The sequence below is a fragment of the Xyrauchen texanus genome, chromosome 27, assembly GCF_025860055.1.
Source record: "Xyrauchen texanus isolate HMW12.3.18 chromosome 27, RBS_HiC_50CHRs, whole genome shotgun sequence".
Lineage (NCBI taxonomy): Eukaryota > Metazoa > Chordata > Actinopteri > Cypriniformes > Catostomidae > Xyrauchen > Xyrauchen texanus.
This window is the reverse complement of record NC_068302.1, coordinates 24,132,648-24,155,290: the sequence shown is the minus strand read 5'-3', so window position 1 is coordinate 24,155,290 and position 22,643 is coordinate 24,132,648. Positions and strand designations below refer to the sequence as shown.

At 38.8% G+C, this 22,643-nt stretch overlaps 1 protein-coding gene across 1 annotated transcript; it reads left to right on the top strand.

Annotated features, from left to right (window-relative positions):
* Positions 1–8,673: 8,673 nt before the first annotated feature.
* Positions 8,674–16,258, top strand: LOC127621024 (rho-related GTP-binding protein RhoA-B-like). Its single transcript, XM_052094435.1, has 5 exons — positions 8,674–8,826; positions 13,982–14,139; positions 14,683–14,803; positions 14,996–15,126; positions 15,573–16,258. The coding sequence occupies exons 2-5, from the start codon at positions 13,984–13,986 to the stop codon at positions 15,744–15,746; spliced, it is 582 nt and encodes a 193-aa protein (XP_051950395.1). The 5' UTR covers positions 8,674–8,826; positions 13,982–13,983; the 3' UTR covers positions 15,747–16,258.
* Positions 16,259–22,643: the final 6,385 nt, after the last annotated feature.

Genomic DNA, 22,643 nt, shown 5'->3' with positions numbered 1-22,643 from the left:
CCTGAGATCCCTCCTCAGTGGTATTTCCCATGGTGAGCTGTACAGCATCTTCATCATTTCCGGAAACTAATAATTACTTGCAACTAATAGAACCGTTTCCTTGTCCTCTTGGACTTTGCGTATGACAGAGTGGATCAGGCATACCTGGCCATTTGTGTACCATTGTGTCCCTTTCCAGTGGGGCTTGGGACTTTGAATAACAGAGGGGACAGTGGGCATTCCCCACTGAGGCAAACAGATCGATTTCTGCTTTGCCAAATATTTCCCAAATCCTCAGTACAGTTTGAGGATGAAGTCTCCATTCGCCCGGTATCACCCCTTAGCTTGACAGTAGTACCGTGCCGTAATTCAGGCAGCCTGGGACATATGTCACTCTCAGAGATAGATGATGCTCGCTCCATAGGAGGAAGCGACGTGTCATTCTCAACAGTGGCGGTGAATGAATTCCACCTTGGCTGTTTATATATGCCACAACTGTTGACTGACAGCCTTTAAGGCTAGAATTACAGCCGATAGCTCTAAGCAGTTGATGTGCCACGCCCTCCTCGCACCTATACAGGTGCCAAAAGTTGTCCGTCCATAGCACACCGCCCCCAACCTGTGTTGGAAGCATCCATGGTCACCACTTTCTACCAGACAAATTGGGACTTCAAGTACCAGTGGGGACAGTGGGTATTCTCCACTGAGGCAAATAGATTAATTTCTGCTTTGCTAGATATTTCCCAAATCCTCAATAGAGTTTGAGGGTGAAGTCTCCTGAATTCCTCCTTGGTGGTTTATACATGCCACAACTGTCATGTTGTCTGAGCGAACCAGGACATGAAAGTTTGATATTTCTGACTGAAAAGGCTTTAAGGCTAGAAATACAGCCGATGGCTTTAGGCACTGCGTGACAACTTGCCCCAGCACGACACCTCGCTGGTAAAATGCAGGAGCTATCCGTTGTGCTAAAGCAGCTATATAGCAGCGGGATATACTGATGCGCATGCGTCCTTGGCACCAAGCACATCGTGGCACATGGCGCTTCAGCCAGCACTGCAGCGGTCTCATGTGTAAGAGATATAATGGAAGTACGGATGTAGCGGATACCACCACCACAAATCCCAATGCTTTCTGAAACAAGTTTCAGTAGAAATGTTCCTCATTTCTCATTCCTCGCCCTTAGAGCCTGATGCAGCGAGAGACATGACATCATCGTCATCACAAGCATCAGATCCACCAAATGAGACAAGGCTGCATGCTCATTCATAGGGCCGGAGGTCATCTCGCACATAGCGTACTGGAAAACATGTGCTTCGTGGAGATTGAGGGGCTCGTGGGGTGTGTGCCGGGATGAAATCCACCTCAAATTCATCTTGCTCGACCTCGCGGCCCCGCCGTGCCTCCTTGTGTGAATCACAGAAGAGGCGGTGGGAGGGCGCGAGAGGCTGAATCGTTCCTCAGAACGAGGGCGATTCGTGAGCGAAGCGACTTGAGACTCATGTCCTCACAGTGAGGACAGTCTGTCTCCATGAGAGCTGACTTTGCGTGGGCGCGGCCCAGACAGAAAACGTAACTCTCATGCTTGTCTGACGGCGGAATGTGTCTCTCGCACAAGGAACACTTACGGATCAACATCTTGTAAAAAACGCGAACACGCAAGTGACACTCTTAGATATTATAAATATAGCCTATTATATATATATATATATATATATATATATATATATATATATATATATATATATATATATATATATATATATATCACACAACTACAATTGCTTTTTAAAGGATACTCTACACCTGCCGACGCACTGCGGAGAATCAGGATGCAGAGGTCCGTTCACCAGCGAAGCGTCAAGCAGCGAGGTGGAGAGATGTTCGGCGGAGCAATGCAGGGGAGCAATGCAGGGGAGCAGAGAGTTTTCTCGCTGCCGTGAAGATTCTGTCCGCAGACTCGTGTGTATTGACGGCGAAGGGTAGAGCGCTTCGAGACAAGAGATGATCGCTATCTTGAAGGAAGAAATTCGGAGGAAATGGTGTCTGTGCACCTGTTTTTATAGCGGTCAGTTTTGCACCAAAACAGGTGGGGCTCAAACACCATAGCCAATATTAGAATATTGGCTTTATTGTAGAGAGGTTTCAAATAGGTTTTGTATGGAGGCATTTCCCATATGCGTTAATAAACACTATTAGGCGGTGGGCCGGACCTCGAAATTATGAATTTAATACTTACCTCACAGCTGTGTAAGTCTTTTTTTGCTGAGGTCATGTAATAAAATCGTAGAAGTACTACAGACATTGTTTCCAACTTTGTTGTTTGCACATTTGACGCAAAATGTCCTTACAAACTCTTACTTTTTTAAACCGGCAAATAAGCAGTAATCATAACGTTAGAATACCTCCCGTTTCCTTGACAACCAATGTAAATAATGAACAGATGACCAGGAAGCTGCGTTCTTGAAATTACAATTTTGCTGTAAATCATTAAAAATGTAAATTTAGTTCTGTAGTTAAGTAATACTGAGGTAAAAATTTGGTGTTTTATCCATTTAGCCTCAAATGTAAAAAGCCCTGTAACCCCCCCTTTCCCAGACAAGTTGGGCAAAGATTGTTCAATGTACAAATTTATCGGTGAACCTGTAAACCACAGAGAGTACAGTAGCTGAAAAAGCCGTATTGGCATTTAACTTAAATTTGGCAAGTGATGCATTCATGACATCCTCAAAATAAAAAGGTTGCTGCTCAGAAGTCATTCTGAATATACACATAACCAACATATATTTAGAAAGCCAACCCTTGAGAGTTTACATTTCAAGACTCAAAATTAACCAGACTGTTATTAATATTGAGATATATAAGCTCAAACATAGAAACAAAAACAACAAATATTAAGAATATATTTATAAAATGTATAAAAATATTATTTGAATTTAGGATTGCAACTTATAACCACAACTAAAACATGGGGATTTTTTAAAGACAATCATCCCGCACATCCTATTCAATATTCTATAATAAAATCAACTAATCGAATATTCGAAAATCGTGACTCATCCCTAATTAATATAGTATTTCAGTGCAAGTGGATGACATGACAAGTAGCAAAAGGCAGTGCAATATGTGTGTAAGTGGGGTCAAATGTTCATAGCAAATTTAAAAATAAAAAAAATAAACCAATGTAGCAGCATCATAGTGTAAACTACCAGTGTATTTGTGCAAGAGTCAGTCAGCTGCCCTTAGGTTATTGGAGGGTGGGGGTGGAAGCAAGAGGCTCTCTATGATTCCCCTATAGAAAGTTAAGAGGATGGATTTGTTGGAGATGAGCCGTCCTCAACTGTGGGAGGAAGTGCAGAGGTTTTTGAACTTTCTTGGCCAGGTTCTGTTGGTGGTGTCGATAGATCAAGATGGGTCATCTGTGATGTGGATACTAAGCAACTCCGTGATCTTGACCTGCTCCATTCATGGTGCTGTTGATGTGATGATTGTCAACGATCACCTCTGTAGTCATTTGGGTGTGGAGAGATATGATGTTGTCCTGTCCGTGTCTGTGATAAACAACTGAATTATATTCAGATAAATAAACACAGAAAGCACACATTACTAGATAATTTTAAATCACATTTTTCATCTTGACATTTGTATTAAGATGCTAACCATCTTAAACGAGCTTGACAAGACTACTGCAGTTCTGACCACAAATAATTTTGTTAAATAGCTCAAAAACAGCCATCTTTAAATAAAATATTTTTCCACCATTTGTGCATAAGCTACCTTGCACGGAATTGTGTCATGTATAAACTGTGACAATCAACCATAAATGGCTTATATAACTCCATGACTACCACTATAAAGTTGATTTGAAATAATTTATTTGTTTTGCTTTGCACTCTTTTTAGCTGATAATTAGTCTAGCTCACTTGTAGCCTAGGTAGCTTGCTATAAACCAATCCAACCTTGACATACCTGTCAAATTATTTCCTACTGTCTTCCCGTTTAAATATTTACCCGTAATGATCCCGTATTTGAATACTCTTTGCTTAGTTCATTGTGTATGTACCAAATGATTTGGATTAGCCTAAGCAACATACCGTTAGACCTAGCTTTACTGCTCCACTACCAACATTCTTTCGTGGCTACTGTTCTCATCAACGACAACGCATATATTCACGACGAAGTATAGCTTGCAGTCTTAAATACAACTTATATGAAAAGCATTAAGATATAGGGGTTTATAATCATTGTAAAACAAATCTTACCTTGACGTTGTCTTGCCGAGACACACCGGTCTCTCCAGGTTGGGTTGTAGACTCATTTGGCTTCAGACTGACGCGAGTCACGCGACGCCGGTTCAACGAATAACGTGATTGGCCAAATCAATTCAACAAGGTAACAACACAAACGTTGATTGGATCTCACTCCGGCCAACGTTTGTGATCAGCTAGCGAAATTAAATCTATTTTTATACTTTAATGTGCAACAATTGGCGTTGGAAACAATCGGTAATCTTTTTGTGAATTATTCATACAGACAAATAAAAAAAATGAGTCAGACAGCTGCTGGGTAACTATCAAATCAAAAACTAAACGAGATAGACGGACTCGGCCCACCGCCTATATGTCAAGTGGGCTGAGTTATAAGGGAACTAAAGCACTTGGGGTGTTCATGTGGGATTTCCATGTATGATAAAAATACTTGAGCAGCATTATCACAACATCCAATCTCGTATCCATTTTAATTTATGTTGATTTAGTAATTATAGAAAAACATTTTTAGCTAAGGACCCTGATGTAAATTAACCATGGTTTTACTATAGAAATATTGTTGTAACCATGACTGCTGTCACCATGGTTTTTTGAGCAAAAATCATGGTTTTGATACAATTACCATAGTTTTATAACAGTAATAATTTAGTTTCCATATAATAACCATGATAGCATGAATTTGTGGTTACTATGATTTTACTACAAATAACATGGTTAAACTATGGTTACTGTTGTAAAATCATGATTTTTATTAACAGGAATCCTGTTGAAGTGTTTACCAAAGAGTACTCTTTGGCAGTAATATGTTTTTTCTGAACAAATCAAATAATAAACTGTTTTGAAACCAAACTGAAAACCGAAACTTGAGAAATTCCAAACGTTACACCCCTAATATATATATATATATAGATTCGAGGACCGAATTAACCGGAACTAACTGTTATGTGTGTGTGTGTGTGTATATATATATATATATATATATATATATATATATATATATATATATATATATATATATATATATATATATGTGTGTGTTAAGAGCCATCTGTCTATATATATATATATATATATATTACACACACACACACACATAACAGTTAGTTCCGGTTAATTCCGGTCCTCGAATCTGATTGGACGAGAGACGTTCCATGCATTCAAAATTCACACCAGCATTCAAGAGCTTCAATGTGTGTATCACTCTGCTTGTGTTCATGCCGGTCTAAACTAAAGTGAAAGAGCAGTGTAAATGTGTTAAGAGCCATCTGTCTCTTTAAATTTAATTTTGTGACATTCAATTTATTAGCCAGCAGGTAGAGGCAAAAGGCCATTTTTGTGTGTAATATAAGCTAGTTGGTGACGTGAAGTGAGTCAGCATCACTCTGTGATCGCTTGTACCACTACACGACTAAAGCTAGGAAATAGCTTTAAACGGCTTGAAATTAACAATTTCAGCATTAAGGCTCATCACAGCTGAGACACAGTGCTTATCTCTTACCATTGGAGAGGACAAAATGGAGGAAATTGCAGTTTCAATAGTGAATGACTCATGCACACGGCTATGAAATAGGGAGGAATTGTAGCCACTTGGACAGCTATATTTCCACTGAGAAAATAGGATGCATTTCACCAAAATTACATTATATTCAGCAAGCTGACTAACAGACTACAGCATCATCAACAGGTGATCGCACACACTCCATCTCTTTCTCTATCTCTCTCTCTCTCTCTCTCTCTCTCTCTCACTCTCTCTCTCACACACACACACATCCTTGTTTCTCCAATAACATGTTAGAAACAGCCCAAGCTGTGATACTAGTAGTTCTGAAGTGATGTTATTCAGAGGCTTGGATGCAAGGGCGAGGCTATCCCCTAAAACTTGGAGTAAGAAATGTTGTTATTCTAAAATTTTTGTTCGTCTTTGACAAGGTTAAATAATGTCCAAAACATACTCCGTAGTTTGTGGTTTAAAATGTATGAGTTAAGGATGAAAATGAAAACATCCCCGCTTAGCAAATGGTGTCATCCTCTTCTCTTCTTCTACTTCTCTGTACCTGCACCGCTCAGCACGACCGTCATCCAGCGGGAAACACACGCAGAGGGAGAACCCGTTAAGTAGTGTTGTGAATCAACTAAGTTGCTCCAAAGCTGTGTCTCACACTTCTTTCCATTTACCTAGAGTTGTTCCGATTCCGAAACCATTTCGGTGAGTACTGGAGTCAGTATCCTGAATCACCATGGTACACCTATAATAAGTATTTATTTTCGGACTATTTTAGTTCAGCGGGCCGCCGCCGCTGTGGAGTAGCACAGGACCAGGGTGACTAATCCATAGTCATAAACGGAGAGAAGTAGCGCCGGTTACAATGTTCTTCCGCAAGACGCATGCAGTTCTGTTTATTAACTGCTAGAGCGTGAAACAAAAACAGCAGCGCGACAAATAAACTGCGTACCTGTGTAGTGCGTACGTGTGTCTCTGTTGGTAAAGTTTATCGTTAATTTGATACTCATTTTAATAATCGGGAGTCATGTAAACATGACATCACGTGCGTCTTTTCTGGTCAGTCGTCATGGAAACATGAAGCCCTGGTGTTTGGACCAGAGTAAAACAAACATATAACTGTATACCACCAGTAGGTGTGAAAAAACTCACTGTGGCTTTTTAAATTAATTGTTATTAATTCCTAGATTTATATCTGTTATTTTTCAGTTGTGGTTGACTATCAAACTAGACAATAAAAGCAAGTTTAATGTTTTTCTTTTGCTGTATTTATTCATTCCTCACACACAGAGGATTTAACCTGAACCAGGCTTAACTCCTCAACTCCTAGCATTACTCTCTCTCTCTCTCTCTCTCTCTCTCTCTCTCTCTCTCTCTCTGTGTGTGTGTGTGTGTGTGTGGCCTGCCAGTGACCAATGGACATACGAAAGTTCTTTAAAAGAAAAAAGACAGATTCAGGTGAGAGGACAGTCCATAATGACCTCTGTCTTGTTTTTTTTTTTTTTTTTGTTCTTCTGAAAAGTGTTAAGCTAAAGTAACAGATAATGCAAACCAGCTATCTGTTGTTGTATCAAATTACTTATCTAGGCAATGGTCCCCTGCTTTTATTTATTTCAAACCCACAATGGAGAATACAGCTTCTCTTGTGAAAGGAATTTGTGATTTAAAAAAGTTTCTAAGCCCAATAATAATAATAATAAAGACATTTAAAATGGCACGCCTCTGTGTGCCTTTTGATCATATCCTTGGAATCTGTAAATGGTCTCCATAACATTTTTGTGACATGACAAACTGACCTCAACTCTCCTGCCTACAATATATTTGTGTATGATTGTCAGTGCCAAGGGAAAGAGAGGGAGATGGAGAAGTAGAAAGGGAAAGGGAGAGCATGCAGGAAGAACCAGGTGAGGAAACAACAACAATACAGTGAGGAAAATAAGTATTTGAACACCCTGCTATTTTGCAAGTTCTCCCACTTAGAAATCATGGAGGGGTCTGAAATTGTCGTCGTAGGTGCATGTCCACTGTGAGAGACATAATCTAAAAAACAAAATCCAGAAATCACAATGTATGATTTTTTAACTATTTATTTGTATGATACAGCTGCAAATAAGTATTTGAACACCTGAGAAAATCAATGTTAATATTTGGTACAGTAGCCTTTGTTTGCAATTACAGAGGTCAAACGTTTCCTGTAGTTTTTCACCAGGTTTGCACACCTCTATTCTTTAAAGCTTTACTGTGTTACTTTAGAAAAGAGAGCTGGGAAAGTATAGTTGAACAAACCACAATTTAATATCCTGCAGCCTTACTACAAATTAAGAGATTATCATATCCAGCATAAAAAGGTAAACTGAAGGTTAGTGGTTTATTTAACAATCAGTGTGCCCTTTGTGTCTGGATGGTCCGTTTTTATATAGAACAGTCTTGTACCTAAATTTAGTTTGAACCTTAGTTGAAACCTCAAATTCTGATTAAACAAGCAGGTTTATTTGAAGTCAACTGTAAAGTGTAAAGTGGCCCTGTTGCCGATAGATGGAGCAAAATCACACACAATAATAGTCATCCACTCAATCTACGATTAGATTGCTTTCTGTTTGACCAAGATGGAATTGTAAAAGTTTGATTCATAAAACAAGACTTTTTAACATAACGGTTGTTGCTCATTGCCTCCTTTTACAAGTTTACAATACATTTTGATTCTTTAAAGCTCCCTTAAAAAAACTTCACTTAGGCGTAGTTTTTGGCTGGGAAATTAAACTTTGGTTAGATGCTTATGTTGCTTTTGCTTCATGAATAGCATACACCCCATACGTTTTTAACTTCATATATGACACAAAACTGCCTTGTAGTAGTTTTTAGGGTGGCCCGTCTCTCAATGACTCATTTATCCACCGCCAAATAAACTCTCCACAGCGAGCTCGCGCAGGCGTGGCTCAAACTCGTGCTCGCTCACCCTTCCCCCCACCGAATACCCGCGCACTGCGCGCGCTCGACAACGGTTTATTGTATCGGAAAGAAGAGGCGACGGAGCTCCACCGTTGGGATAAAAACAACGGCTAGCCATCTAAACTGAAGGTAAAACTACTTTGTTTTTGCGTCTCGGTGCTTATAGATTTACCATAAACTTTATGACCTCAATTCACCGCGGAATGTTTGTTTTGAAACTTCTTTTTTGATGTATGTAAAAGCTAAACAACTGACCGTCCGCCGCTTCCGCAAGCAGCCGCCGGCCGGGTGAATAGCTCACCCTGTGCCTACAGACTATTTAAACCGTTTAAAGCTTTTTCTACCCTTTCGAAGATGAAATGTAGTTCTGAAAATGTGTTGGGAATGCGGTAAACTTTACGCGCAAGTGTTTGGTCGAGAATTTCATCGGCATTACCAGCTACAGTCATGTATGTGTCAAGAGCTGTTTGTCTTTGTGTTGATTTAAAGCAAGCAGAGAGCTAAAACTCGACCCAGGCATGCGCGTAATCTGAGATTGAGGCAATTGATTTGAGATCAAGGATTTTATTTACGTATATATGTCACAATATTATTTTTGTGATTTTACATTTTTTCTTAAAGATTTGGCTGTCATGACTATGAAATTTGGCTGACGATTTATTGGCAAACAAATAATTGCGATTATGACGATTAATTGTCTCGTTAAGGGTTTTCACGATTAATTGTCATATCATTGTCATATTTCTTAAGAAGTGCTTTTTTCTGCATGTGGGCTTCATACACCTTAAGAAGTCATTTTTACACATTTAACTTAAAACATAAAAATCTAATAATCTAATAGGGGTATGTGATGATTTCCTTTAAAGGCAGGGGTGCCCAATACGTCGATGGCAAAGGCAATGCTGGTAGATCGCACACAATTTAAATGTACTTTCGTTAAATTTTAATAAAAATAAATATAAGTCTTTCGTCCTTTTAGTTTCTGTCTGACTTGCACTTGATGAGTAAATATTGACCAGGTGAGGTTTTGTTTATTCAGTTGCCATGACAACTAGGTTTGCGCACACGTGCCTTCCAAGCACTTCTGAGAACAGAGCGCGAAATTGCGATGCTACTGCCCGGATTAGGCAAAACTGTCTGATTCCATTCAGTGCAAGTCATCAGAATAAGGTAAATGCCCTTATTTATTTATTTTTTTTAATTAAAAGATGAATTCCATGTAGGGATACATGGAGTAGTTGCAACGAGCATTTTCTTATTTTAAATGAAAATGTTTTTTTAGTTGGTAGATCTTATTGCGTTGGTCATTTAAAAGTAGATCATTGCACAAAAAAGTGTGGGCACCCCTGTTTTAAGGCTTTAAATAACTTATGAATGATGTAGAAAATTTCTAAATGCTTAATGTCTCTTTTTTTGTGTCCATTTTACATTTACGCTAGTATTTTAGCTTATATAGTTTTATTTTATATATATATATATATATATATATATATATATATATATATGATTATATTTATATAATATTTTGTTATATTATGCAATAGTAAAGCTAATTTCTTCACTTTCACATGTTATTTTAATGCTTTGATTAAACCCATAAGCACTTGTTTCTCATTGGGCAAAACTTTGCGATTTTGTTTCAACACTCCACAGAAATAAAGCGTTTCCTCTGTGTCACTGTGTGTGTGTGAACCGGTAACATTGGCCATTACGTGATCGTTTAAAGTGAAACCGGAGAGCTTTGCGTTCACTATCACAGTTTATACTCATTTTCGCAGGAGTTCGGTATGTGCCAAACTCCCGCTTGTGTTTCTGATTCAACAACAACAACAACTTACATTTATATAGCACTTTTCTCAAACTCAAAGCGCTTTACATAGTATGGGGGAATCTCCTCAACCACCACCAATGTGCAGCATCCACCTGGATGAGCCATAGTGCGCCAGAACGCCCACCACACACCAGCTATTGGTGGAGAGGAGATGGTAGAGTGATGTAGCCAATTCAGGGATGGAGATTATTAGGAGGCCATGATAGATAGGGGCCAATGGGGGAATTTGGCTAGGACACCGGGGTTAAACCCCTACTCTTTACGAGAAAGTGCCCTAGGGATTTTTAATGACCACAGAGAGTCAAGACCTCAGTTTAACATCCCATCCGAAAGACGGTGCTTTTTTTTGTTTACAGTATAGTGTCCCCGTCACTATACTGGGGCATTAGGACCCACACAGACCATAGGGTGAGCACCCCCTGCTGGCCTCCCTAATACCTCTTCCAGCAGCAACCTTGGTTTTCCCCAGGAGGTCTCCCATCCAGGTACTGGCCAGGCTCAACCCTGCTTAGCTTTAGTGGGCAACCAGGCAATAGCCGCAGGGTGATATGGCAACCGGCCAGATTCAGAGTGCTTGAGAAGCGCGTGCTCTTCCGGACAAGAGCAGGTTGGCTTACGCGGTGAGGCTCAGTGAAATCTCAGAGAGTTCAACTGAATGACACACAAACACGCCGTTGGTGGCATTTATACAGTATATTAGCTTAAAATTCCCTCATTTGGCCATTAAAATGTGATTGGAATGAGATTGCCCAATAATCGTGGTTTGAACAAAATAATCGCGATTTTTCTTATTTATGCGCTGTTCAGCATGAACTGATAGAGGGTGCGTCTCTATCTGCAGGGTTTTATGAATATACACACAAATTGGTTGATATACAATTTCTAGAGAAACTTGATAATTTATAGTTTTGGATTTTGAGAACTTTCTATATAGACTTGGTTTAGATAAAATAAATACCTACACTGGCTAAGAATTATTTTGCAATTTTCTAATTCTATTATTTCTGAATATCTGGGTTTATTAGAGTTTAATTTATTATACATTTACACCGTTGACAACTTACCCCTGTGGTGCATGTTTAAATTTTTCTTGCACACCTTTGTTTTCTAAAACGTAAAGAACTTAGAATTCTCTACCAGGTTGCCTTGCATTCTAAAAAAGAACATACAATTTGAATCATGATGGAGTACATGTAATCAAAACGAGAACAAATCGAATCGTCCATAATTTTGATAAAACAAATCTGTATTAAAAAAATTGTTTTGTCATATCACCCAGCCCTAAGTGTAACCTTAGTGCAAATATTCAGATGGGTTAATGTGATATGTTTTATTTAAAATGTGTTCCATTACAGCAGGATAAGCTGGGTGACAGACTGACCTACAATTTCCCATGGATCTCAGTGACCATTAGAAGTAATTTTTAGGTATAATGTTATTTTTGAATATGGGTCTATAATCCCATACTGCGTTTTGATCCTCTCATTGAACTAACAGGTGCCGGCCATCCAGACTAATGTGTATCAATTTAAATAATTTACTAACCATAATGTTGCCAGGCAGAATTAAGTTATATGGGGATGTGCTGACTTTTCTGCATCAAAAGAAATCAGGATTTGTCTGAAGTCTTCAGAGTTTTTCTCAGGGCCATCAACCTGATTTTTGCAACAGGATCTGCTTTTGATGACCCTCAGAATCATGTGAAGAACCTCTGGTCAAGAGCAGAAGCACTTCGTCTTATATAATTACTGCATCTCATATTTAACACACTGTGTTAATAATTTAAATAGTTAAGGGTAAAGAATCTTCCACATAAATGTACACTCGCTGAGCACTTAATTAGGAAACACTATGGTCCAAATAAAGTACAAGATATGGTCTACTACTATTGTAGCCCCTCCTCCTCAAGGGCAGATGTGTTGTACATTCAGAGATGCTATTCTGGTCACTACACTTGTACAGAGTGGTTATCTGAGTTTCTGTAGCTTTTCTGACAGCTTGAACCAGTCTGGCCATTCTCTGTTCACCTCTTTCATCAACAAGGTGTTTCCATCTGCAGAACCGCCGCTCACTGGTTGTTTTTGTCACTATTTTGAGAAACCCTTGAGTTGTGCTTGGAAAATCCCAGGAGATCAGCAGTTACAGAAATACTCAAACCAGCCTGTCTTGCACCAAACATCATGCCATGGTCGAAATCACTGAGATGAAATTGTTTCCTCATTCTGAGGGTTGATGTGAACATTAACTGAAGCTCCTGACCTGTATCTGCATAATTTTATTCTTTGCACTGCTGCCACAGGATTGGCTGATTAGATCATCACTTGAATAAGTAGGTTTACAGGTGTTCTTAATAAAGTGCACAGTTAGTGTATGTTTTAATATGGTGGATCGTATGACGACTGGAATCAATATCTGTTCTTTTCTGTGGATTTTCAGACTTTGATCTTCAGATTTGCTGCTCTTTGTGAGTGTCAGTGTTTAATCTACTGTCCATCTGAACTGCTCTCATCGCCACAGGCTTGTTCATCAATAATGTGGGGTCTGTTCTGTAGCTGCCAGCTTCATCTAAGCCACTGGGGTGTTGCTTGCACTTCAAAGACATCTGGCCCAGTTAACAGACACATCTAGATCTGCCTCTATTTAGGCTGCTGTTATGGATTACAAAATGAAGTGGCTCATTATGTTGACGTGATCGGATGTGTTGGTTTTGGTGTGGCCATATCGAACCAACTGTGGTAAAGGCTTGTTGGAGTCACCCATGGCGGTGATGAATAAACTACGGACTCTTGTTTGCATGTGTTTTTTCTTTAGGGTTCTATAGTAGAGGACTTGCAAGAAGGGGTTGGTTGCTCTAATGTTGTATAGCCGAGTCACTGTTCGTATTAGAGATTTCACCTTGTTGGAAGTGACATTGACAAATGGAGTGTTCCATTGTTGTCTGCGTTCTTGTTGCCTCGCTGACCAATCAGTCAATGACTTAACAGACAGCATTTGCGTACTAAGGTACCTCTGGAAACTGGTTTCTGACAGGCTTCCTAGGCAGCGCTACAACGCTGCTAGGATACCAGCATTCAGTCAGTTCAACTGAGCCACAAGAAATGTGCATTTATACACAAACTGGCAATCAGCTGCTTCGGCCACCATTTTCTTTCTCTAGCTCAACTGCTTGTGAATCCGCACGCACAGGATTATGGGATTTGATAGGCAGCGAAGGATACATCTATGCTGTCTTCAAAAATCGATCAGATGAAGGTATCTCAGTAGAGGATGTGACGCGATCATTGTATTTAGTCGTACCTTGGTCGTTCCTACCTCCGGAAGCAGCATTTTACTGGTTTTGTACGCAGACGTTGTATGTGTGTTGTAACCATTGCAACTATCCCATTTGCTGATGGTGAGATGAATGGGAGTGTCATGCTGCAGTGTTTAATTATGCGTGTGTGTCTTTTGTAGGCATGGCAGCGATTCGCAAGAAGCTTGTGATTGTTGGAGATGGTGCATGTGGTAAAACATGTTTGCTTATCGTATTCAGCAAAGACCAGTTCCCAGAAGTCTACGTACCCACTGTATTTGAGAACTATGTCGCTGACATCGAGGTTGACAGTAAACAGGTAAGTGCAACGCAGAAGACACAGTTAGAGATATAGGGACACATCTAGTCAACACACAAAGTACACAAACAGCAGAACAAAGATTTATAGCTACTAAACACTGTACAATGAATTCATCCTTTGTGATCATGTATCATTTAAAGTAATTTGCAAATTACATCACTCACTGAATTGATTTTAAGATAATTTTTTTTAAATCGATCGATGGGTAAATGTAGGCTATGATTAAAGTTGGGATAACGTAAGGCCGAATATTGGCAGCAGAAGCAATGTGTGCTAATTTGAACCCCAAAACCCAATTGAATTGGCTAATTATGTTCTATGTCAGTAGGAGGGCTTGAATCTGGCTTTAATGTGAATACATTGACCTAGTTCACTTGCTTTATTTAGCCTAACATCATGATTGCATCCCTGTCTTGTCAATCGTTCAACTTTATAGGTACTAAACCAGGTCACAGGTTTTCAGCAATCCATTTTAATGAAGGAATTTATCAACGAGCTGCAGTAGAATTTGAGCTCAGTGTGTCTGTGTTTGTGTGATAGGTGGAACTCGCTTTGTGGGATACTGCAGGACAGGAGGACTATGATAGGCTCCGCCCCCTTTCGTACCCAGACACTGATGTCATTCTCATGTGCTTCTCTATTGACAGTCCTGACAGTTTAGGTAATTATACATATTTTTGTCCTTGTCCCCATTTGTCTAGTTTACATGATTTAGCATCTAAGGCATGCATGAATGCATCTCATATATGAATACTCTCGCTTCCCATTTTCTAAAGAAACTGACCTCTAGTCTGTGTTTAACACTATTTAAGCTCCAGAACTCTCTGACCTTTGATCTCTGACCTCTGTATAGAGAATATTCCAGAGAAGTGGACACCTGAGGTTAAACACTTTTGTCCCAATGTTCCCATCATCCTTGTGGGTAACAAAAAGGACTTGCGGAATGATGAACACACACGCAGAGAGCTGACTAAGATGAAGCAGGTACACGCGTGCGCAAACATACAATGCAGACTGAGAAAATGCATGTTTAATGTCACTCCCCAACTGGATGTTGTAGTTAAAGCACCGTATTTCTGAAACCAAATTATGAAATCAAAGCTTTTTATCTTGGCATAGACATGCATTCAAGTAATTAATTAATTAACAGATGTTTACAGTTGCCATTTTTTTCTTTCCTTTTTGAAAAATGAAGTAGAACTTCTACAATATTTGAACAGAGATTTATTATTAGCATAGGCAAAATCAATGCACAAATATTGTTTATTGATTGATACCTAACACATACATAAATGCTATATGTTTTCACCCACTTTTTTATTCCCCCAGCACTGTGAGTGCAAAACAATATGGAACATACTAACAGAGATAAACACTAATATTGTCCAGTCCACTCATATTTTTCTTTTAACTCTTTGACTGTCCAATAGGAGCCAGTTAAGGCAGAAGAAGGGAGAGACATGGCCAATCGGATTGGAGCATTTGGCTATATGGAGTGCTCAGCCAAATCAAAAGATGGAGTTCGGGAGGTGTTTGAAATGGCCACTAGAGCGGCACTGCAGGCACGCAGGGGAAAGAAGAGCAACAAATGCCTTCTGCTGTGAATATGTGGCATTGGACTCTAACCCTGTTCTAGGGCTCAAATACAGTGTGTGTGAGGGGCACACACATTCACACCTCCCCTCACATTTGCCAAATGCATTGGGAAAAGAGATCCCGGAAAAAGAAAAAAAAAGCTTTGTTTTGTCTGTTTTTCCCTTTTGGTCTTATATTTTTAGTCATGGAGATGTTTATCAGTATTTAAGAGAACTTGGAGAAATGGGATTTTTGATGCTTTACCTGAATATGTGGTATAAATCAAGCTTGCCCCATCTGCCAAATGCTGTCATGTGACCCTGGGCTGATTGGAAAGGTGTGATCCTGTGAGCTGCCAGTCAATAAATCTCAGCCCATCACTCATATGCTGGCCTATTATTTGCAACATGAAACAGGGCTGAACTTGATATGTTGTTTCTGTATGTATGAATCATTTTAAGGTTTTGTTTTTAGATCGGGGCAAGATTGGGATTTTAGAACAAAAGTACAAATAGCTGTTTTAAAGCAAAAAAAAGGATGGGATGGGTGGGGGTTGATATGTATACATACCTGTACATATGAATGTGTGTACTTATATGTACACACAATCAGGACTGGAAACGTATTTGTAAACTAGGCTTGGTTATCTTGTGTAATAAAGGATGTTCTGTAATGAACAACTGGTGTGTTTGTGTCTTTGGACGTCTGATGGAGAAAATAATCTGAACATACAGTTAATAAATATCTAGATCTTCAGAAACCAGATAAATATTATTGATGCAAATGGAATATGCACATGTGCTTTACTTGGACTCTTGTGTTTCTCCTGTTTAGTTCTAAATCTACAAATATATAAAGTGCGTCCAAATATCCATGCTTCTCTGCTATATAGTATGCCAAAGTTGTATGTCCGAATCCACAGTATTCATGAAATACCATACTATTTCCGTCGAGATTTTAAAGTCCAGATCGTATGTACACTTCTAGGGATTCTATAATCCCTCTGGAGCTGAGGTGACGTCACGTTCAAAATACTGGATTTAAATGAAAGGTGGTGCCTCTTAAATATAAGTGCTATACATACCAAGATAATTGTTCCTTGTACTTGGGCGTTTTTAGCAAAAACCAAAGTAGTTTACGCAGTTGTTATTACGTCATAAATTTGGGTCACGAAACTGCCAACGTCACCGAATGAAGTATGTCCGAATTATATTTATACTCGCATGCATTCCTAAAGAACGTACTGTTTTGCCGGCAGATAAGAGCGTCCTTCATCAAATACAGTACATACTAGGACAGTACACGATTTTGAATGCAGCTAAAATTTCAGCACTTTGGAATAGCAAACTATGTTACTACTACTGTTTTTGAAGTATCACAATATTAATTTTCTGTATGCAGGGAATAATACCCTGCTACAATACATCTTTACAGCAGTAGGTGGCAACAAATGTGTTTTTCATAATTTATATAATTGATTTGTTTAAAAATACTAATAAATACTAAATGGTTCACCATCTGAACAATGGCAGTGAATGAGCATGATTTGTTCACTTAACCCTTATGCATTGTTCGTTTGTGAGTCACTTATGTTTTTAGTGGGTAAAAAAAGACACAAACATACAAGTGTAATATTGATTTATTTTCTTATTTTTTTAAAAGACATCTAACAACAGACCAAATTTACCTCTAAATTACACCATTCATTTTCATATAAACAAAGTAAACCCTTAATTTTAGTAAACTGAAAGATTGTGAAAACATTTTTGTGATTCATTGGGGTCTCTGGTAACATCTGCTGGAATAAAACTAAACAATTACATGAAATTACAGCTATGTCCAACAGATGGCTCCATGCATTGGCTGATTTCTGTAAACCAATGTTGTAACAAACTTAATTTCTAGATATTATCAGAAGTTATCCATTGTATTTACATCGATCAGCCACAAAATTAAAATCTTCTGCCTAATATTGTGTTCATGTTGCCAAAACAGCACCAACCTGCATCTCAGAATAGTAATCTGAGATTATATTATTTTCACCACAATTGTACAGAGTGGTTATCTGAGGTACCGTAGACTTCGTCAGTTTAAACCAGTCTTGCCATTCTCTGTTGACCTCTCTCATCAACAAGGCATTTTCGAACGCAGAACTGCCACTCTCAGGATGTTTTTTTATATTCCGAGATATGGGTAGGCGCTGTGTGTGTGTGTGTGTGTGTGTGTGTATGTGTGAGCGTGTATTTATCACTTTGTGGGGACCAAATGTCCCCATAAGGATAGTAAAACCCGAAATTTTTGACCTTGTGGGGACATTTTGTCGGTCCCCATGAGGAAAACAGCTTATAAATCATACTAAATTATGTTTTTGAAAATGTAAAAATGCAGAAAGTTTTCAGTGAGGGTTAGGTTTAGGGGTAGGGTTAGGTTTAGGGGATAGAATATAAAGTTTGTACAGTATAAAAACCATTATGTCTATGGAAAGTCCCCATAAAACATGGAAACACAACATATGTGTGTGTGTGTGTGTGTGTGTGTGTGTGTGTGTGTGTATTTTCTACATTGTGGATGCTAAAAAGTCTCACCCCTTCATTTATGTGTTATTGTTTATTGCATGGTGTAATTCATTTTACTTGACAAATTTAAAAACAAATGCTGTCTTTCTCATTTATTTCCTATAGTGGGTGAAATTTGACGCAACAAAGCTCAACTTATGGAATCCAGTTCAATTATTTATTTATTTTTATTTGTGTGTGTGTGTTTGTGTTCAGATGGGAAATGTAGGAAAAGTAACCAATTCTTGGACCACTCAGATGAAGGATACCATTTTTCTTAAAGAAAAAAACAAAAAAGGGTAAAACATTACCCAAACATGAGTGTTAAAAGATTCGATCAACAAACCAAACACCACTAGTTTAAAACTAGAGTATCAGAGCAGTGCAGAGAATGAGTTTTGCTTGATGTTTAGGATTTTTCAGAGCTATTTTAACTGGGGGAGCATAAATGTGCACTCACAATCATACTCAGTCACACGTGCTCATGTGATATTTCCTAAACAATATTATTATAAAATAAAGTGTAATTGTTTCCGAGGTGGTAACTGGTATAATGTGGCATAAAACGGTTTGAAATTTTTATTGTTGCATACTGTGTTAAATCCTTATTAAAAGTAACTAGTAGGTTTGTATACAGCATACAGCACAGTAGGCAGTACACTTTCCATTTCAAGCTATAGCTTATACTTTCTGTGGGCTGGATATGTGCTATTTTGATAATGCACAAATCATAAAAAATCATAATAATTCTCAAGCCTTTGGCTGAATTCGGAATGGCATACTACTTCTGCCAAATGAGTAGTATGCAATTCCAAACTCAGCCTTTACTACAGAAATTCAGTCAGTTCTTGGTGTGTGATGTGGCACAATTTAAACATTTCAGATACACAACTACGTTTACACAAAACAATTATATTAGTGATGTATCATCAGATCTTTCATTGTATCTAACTAGAAAATTTGCCTTTAGGGGGCAAGAAGCGCTAAGCACTTGATATTTGACGGGACTTTTACTACACAGTAATGGATGAAACGAAGTTAAAAGTTTAGTGAAGTTGTAAATTCTAAATTGACAATTAGTGTAAATAAACAGTATGTTTTGTATTTAGACGGTATCTCCTCTTTTCCAGAACGGCGACTAAGCCTCTGAACTCAATCTAATGCTGAGAGAGTTTTCTCATTTAAAACTTGGTGAAGAGGAGTTTGATTTATTTTGAGTTGCCACCCACTGGGTAATGTGGGATACGGAATTGCCCGAAGAGTTTCTCTTACGCATCTTCGCCAAACGCTTAATAGCCTACCAGTGTAGTGGATAATTCTCGGATATTATGCAATGCACTCATTCTACTTGAAACACAGGCTGCTTTATGTGAAGAAAAAAAGACGACTTGTTGAGGAAGGAAGGAATTGGTCACGCAGCCCCTACCCCCAGCGGGCTACACCCAGACCCAGGCTGACTAAAAAGCTTAACTTGCGAAAGACTGCGCCGTGACGCCGGACTGAAAGAGAAGGGCCGCCGCCCTTTCTCTCTCCTTCCTTCGCAATCTATCGCTCTCTTTCTTTCTTTCTTTCTCTCTCTCTCTCTCTTTCTTTCTTTCTTTCTTTCTCTCTCTCTCTTTCTCACAGAAGTTCAGACGTCTCCAGCTACAGCTGCTTATGCAGCGAGCTTTTGGTAACGTGCCGAGGTTTATATATACGCCTATTTTTAGCCCCAGCGCGTGAAGCTATTTTTAACCAATATGAGCTCATCGCTTTCCTGCTCGCCCAATCGGAGCACAGAGTTGAGCACGTGTGTGGGCGGGAGGCAAATGATGTATAAAACCGACAGCTGATGGAAACCGGGCTGACAATACGGGAGCGCGCAATGCTCACCGCGTGCTCTTGGTTGTGGTTTTCATAATAATAATAATATTTAAATGAGTATTCTCAGAGAACCTGGATTTAAGTGACGTTATAAATGATCGCTCTAAAAACAATAAATTAATAAACAAAAAGTAAAACTAACATAAACCCAAAAGAAAACAAAGGACTCACTTTAATCAGCTAAATTAAACACATATAGGATATGGATATTAGACCTGTGTGTGCTTATGCTTCACAATACTGAAAAACAAAACATATATATAAACATATGTATATATAAAACAACAATATATAAAAAGTATATATATATATTTATTTATAGAGCACTAAACCACATTAGTGCAGGACGCAGTTTCACTTTTCTGAGAAACGAAACGGAATAATATAGGCTTCAGACACTGCAGTAGTAAAAATCCCATAATTTCTTCCATAGACTTTTTCAACGATAACTTCGAAACTTTTAAAGACAGACCTGCCTTGAACTCCGAGGTTGTTCATCGATATGCTTCCATTTAAGCCATCATTCCACGTTATTTCAACTTCATTGTTTAATGATCATGTTTAATAGCGGAATTCCAGGTAAATAACTACATTACCCATGGTCCACCAGAGAAAGATCCACCAATTAGAGAACCGTGGCCAACAAAGCCCTCCAATCAAGACAAGTAACAACCGCCCACTTCCATGACTCACTGTGAATGACGCGGTTGAGTCTGCCTCCACATTAGCTGTGTTTACCACCTCCATGCAGTAGGCAATTGTGTGGGGCCCCGGTCGGAAAGCTGAACAAAATGTTCAAGGGGTGACAGTTATGTGTTGTTTTGTGACCCTGTTTTCAGCCGTCTTGGAGCGGTTCACATGCATTGTAAAGGTAAAGTGGTGCAGCTTCACCCATTCGTGCAATTCCAAACATTTGAACCTGCTGAAGTTATTATACAAATCTAAAAACGCAATAAAGTGTCACAGAAATGTAGGAGGTGACAGTGTTTCACCACATTTGAAATGAGGAACATTGTAAACTTTCAAAAAGTGTTTGACACTGCAGTGCACTATCAACGTTCCGTCAAAATAAAAGCCCTAGGTGAGGGTGAAGTAAATATGAAATATATTACTATTGTATATAACAAATCCTCAAAATAATAATAATTCAGTATCATATTATAATAATAATCTCGAATTAACAATAATAAATAATAATCATCTGGGTTCCAAAATATAAGTGAATGAAGTAGTTTTTGCACATCCATTTGTTTACAAAAAAAAAAAGTTTCTAAAAACAATATGTAGGTAAATTTAGCTTTTTTTAATTGCTGTATTACTGCATATAAAATATTTATTATATTACAAATGAAATACCTTTCTTCCTTGTTTTCATCTAGTGGAAAAACTGTGGAAAACATGCATTCATTAACTTTATCTAGATTTTTATTCTATTAAACATTTTTGAATGTACTTGGCTACAATAGCTTTTAGAAGTTATTTAAAAATTATGATATAAAATTACTTTTATGTAATGTTCCCCAGTTGTACAGCTATGGCCAAAAGTATTGGCAGTGACATGCTGTCCTCGGATCAGTGTACTGTTGACAAGAGAACTGTTATGAGCAACTCATTGTACTGTTGACTCGAGAACTGCTGTGATCGACTAAATAATCTGTTGACTCAAGAGCTGCTGTCCTCAGATCAGTGTACTGTTGACATGTGAACTGCTGTGATGGACTCAATAAACTGTTGACTCAGGAGCTACTGTCTTCAGATCAGTGTACTGTTGACACAAGAACTGCTGTGATTGACTCAATGTACTGTTGACTCAAGAGCTGCTGTCCTCAGATCAGTGTACTGTTGACATGTGAACTGCTGTGATGGACTCCATGTACTGTTGACTCAAGAGCTGCTGTCCTCGGATCAGTGTACTGTTGACTCAAGAGCTGCTGTCCTCGGATCAGTTTACTGTTGACTCAAGAGCTGCTGTCCTCGGATCAGTTTACTGTTGACTCAAGAGCTGCTGTCCTTGGATCAGTGTACTGTTGACATGAGAACTGCTGTGATCGACTCCATGTACTGTTGACTCAAGAGCTGCTGTCCTCGGATCAGTTTACTGTTGACTCGAGAACTGCTGTGATCGACTCAATAAACTGTTGACTCAAGAGCTGCTGTCCTTGGATCAGTGTACTGTTGACATGAGAACTGCTGTGATCGACTCCATGTACTGCTGAATTGAGAACTGTTGCGGTTCATTGCTAAGAAGAGTTGGGAAAAGCAGATACCATCAGTTCTAGGAACGCATTACTTCCGGTTATTGGCTCATTTCGATTCGGAGTGTCAGACACATCCGGGAGACAGGTTAAGATAGAGTAACTTGTGGATCAGTGTTGACTCGAGAAGCGAACTGATTCAAACAATCCAGTCCAATTTGGTGAACTAGTTTAGCTCGTTCACTAAAAAGAACCGGTTCGTTCACAAACTGGACATCACTAATGTTGAGACAAAAAACAAGCAAAACAGTAG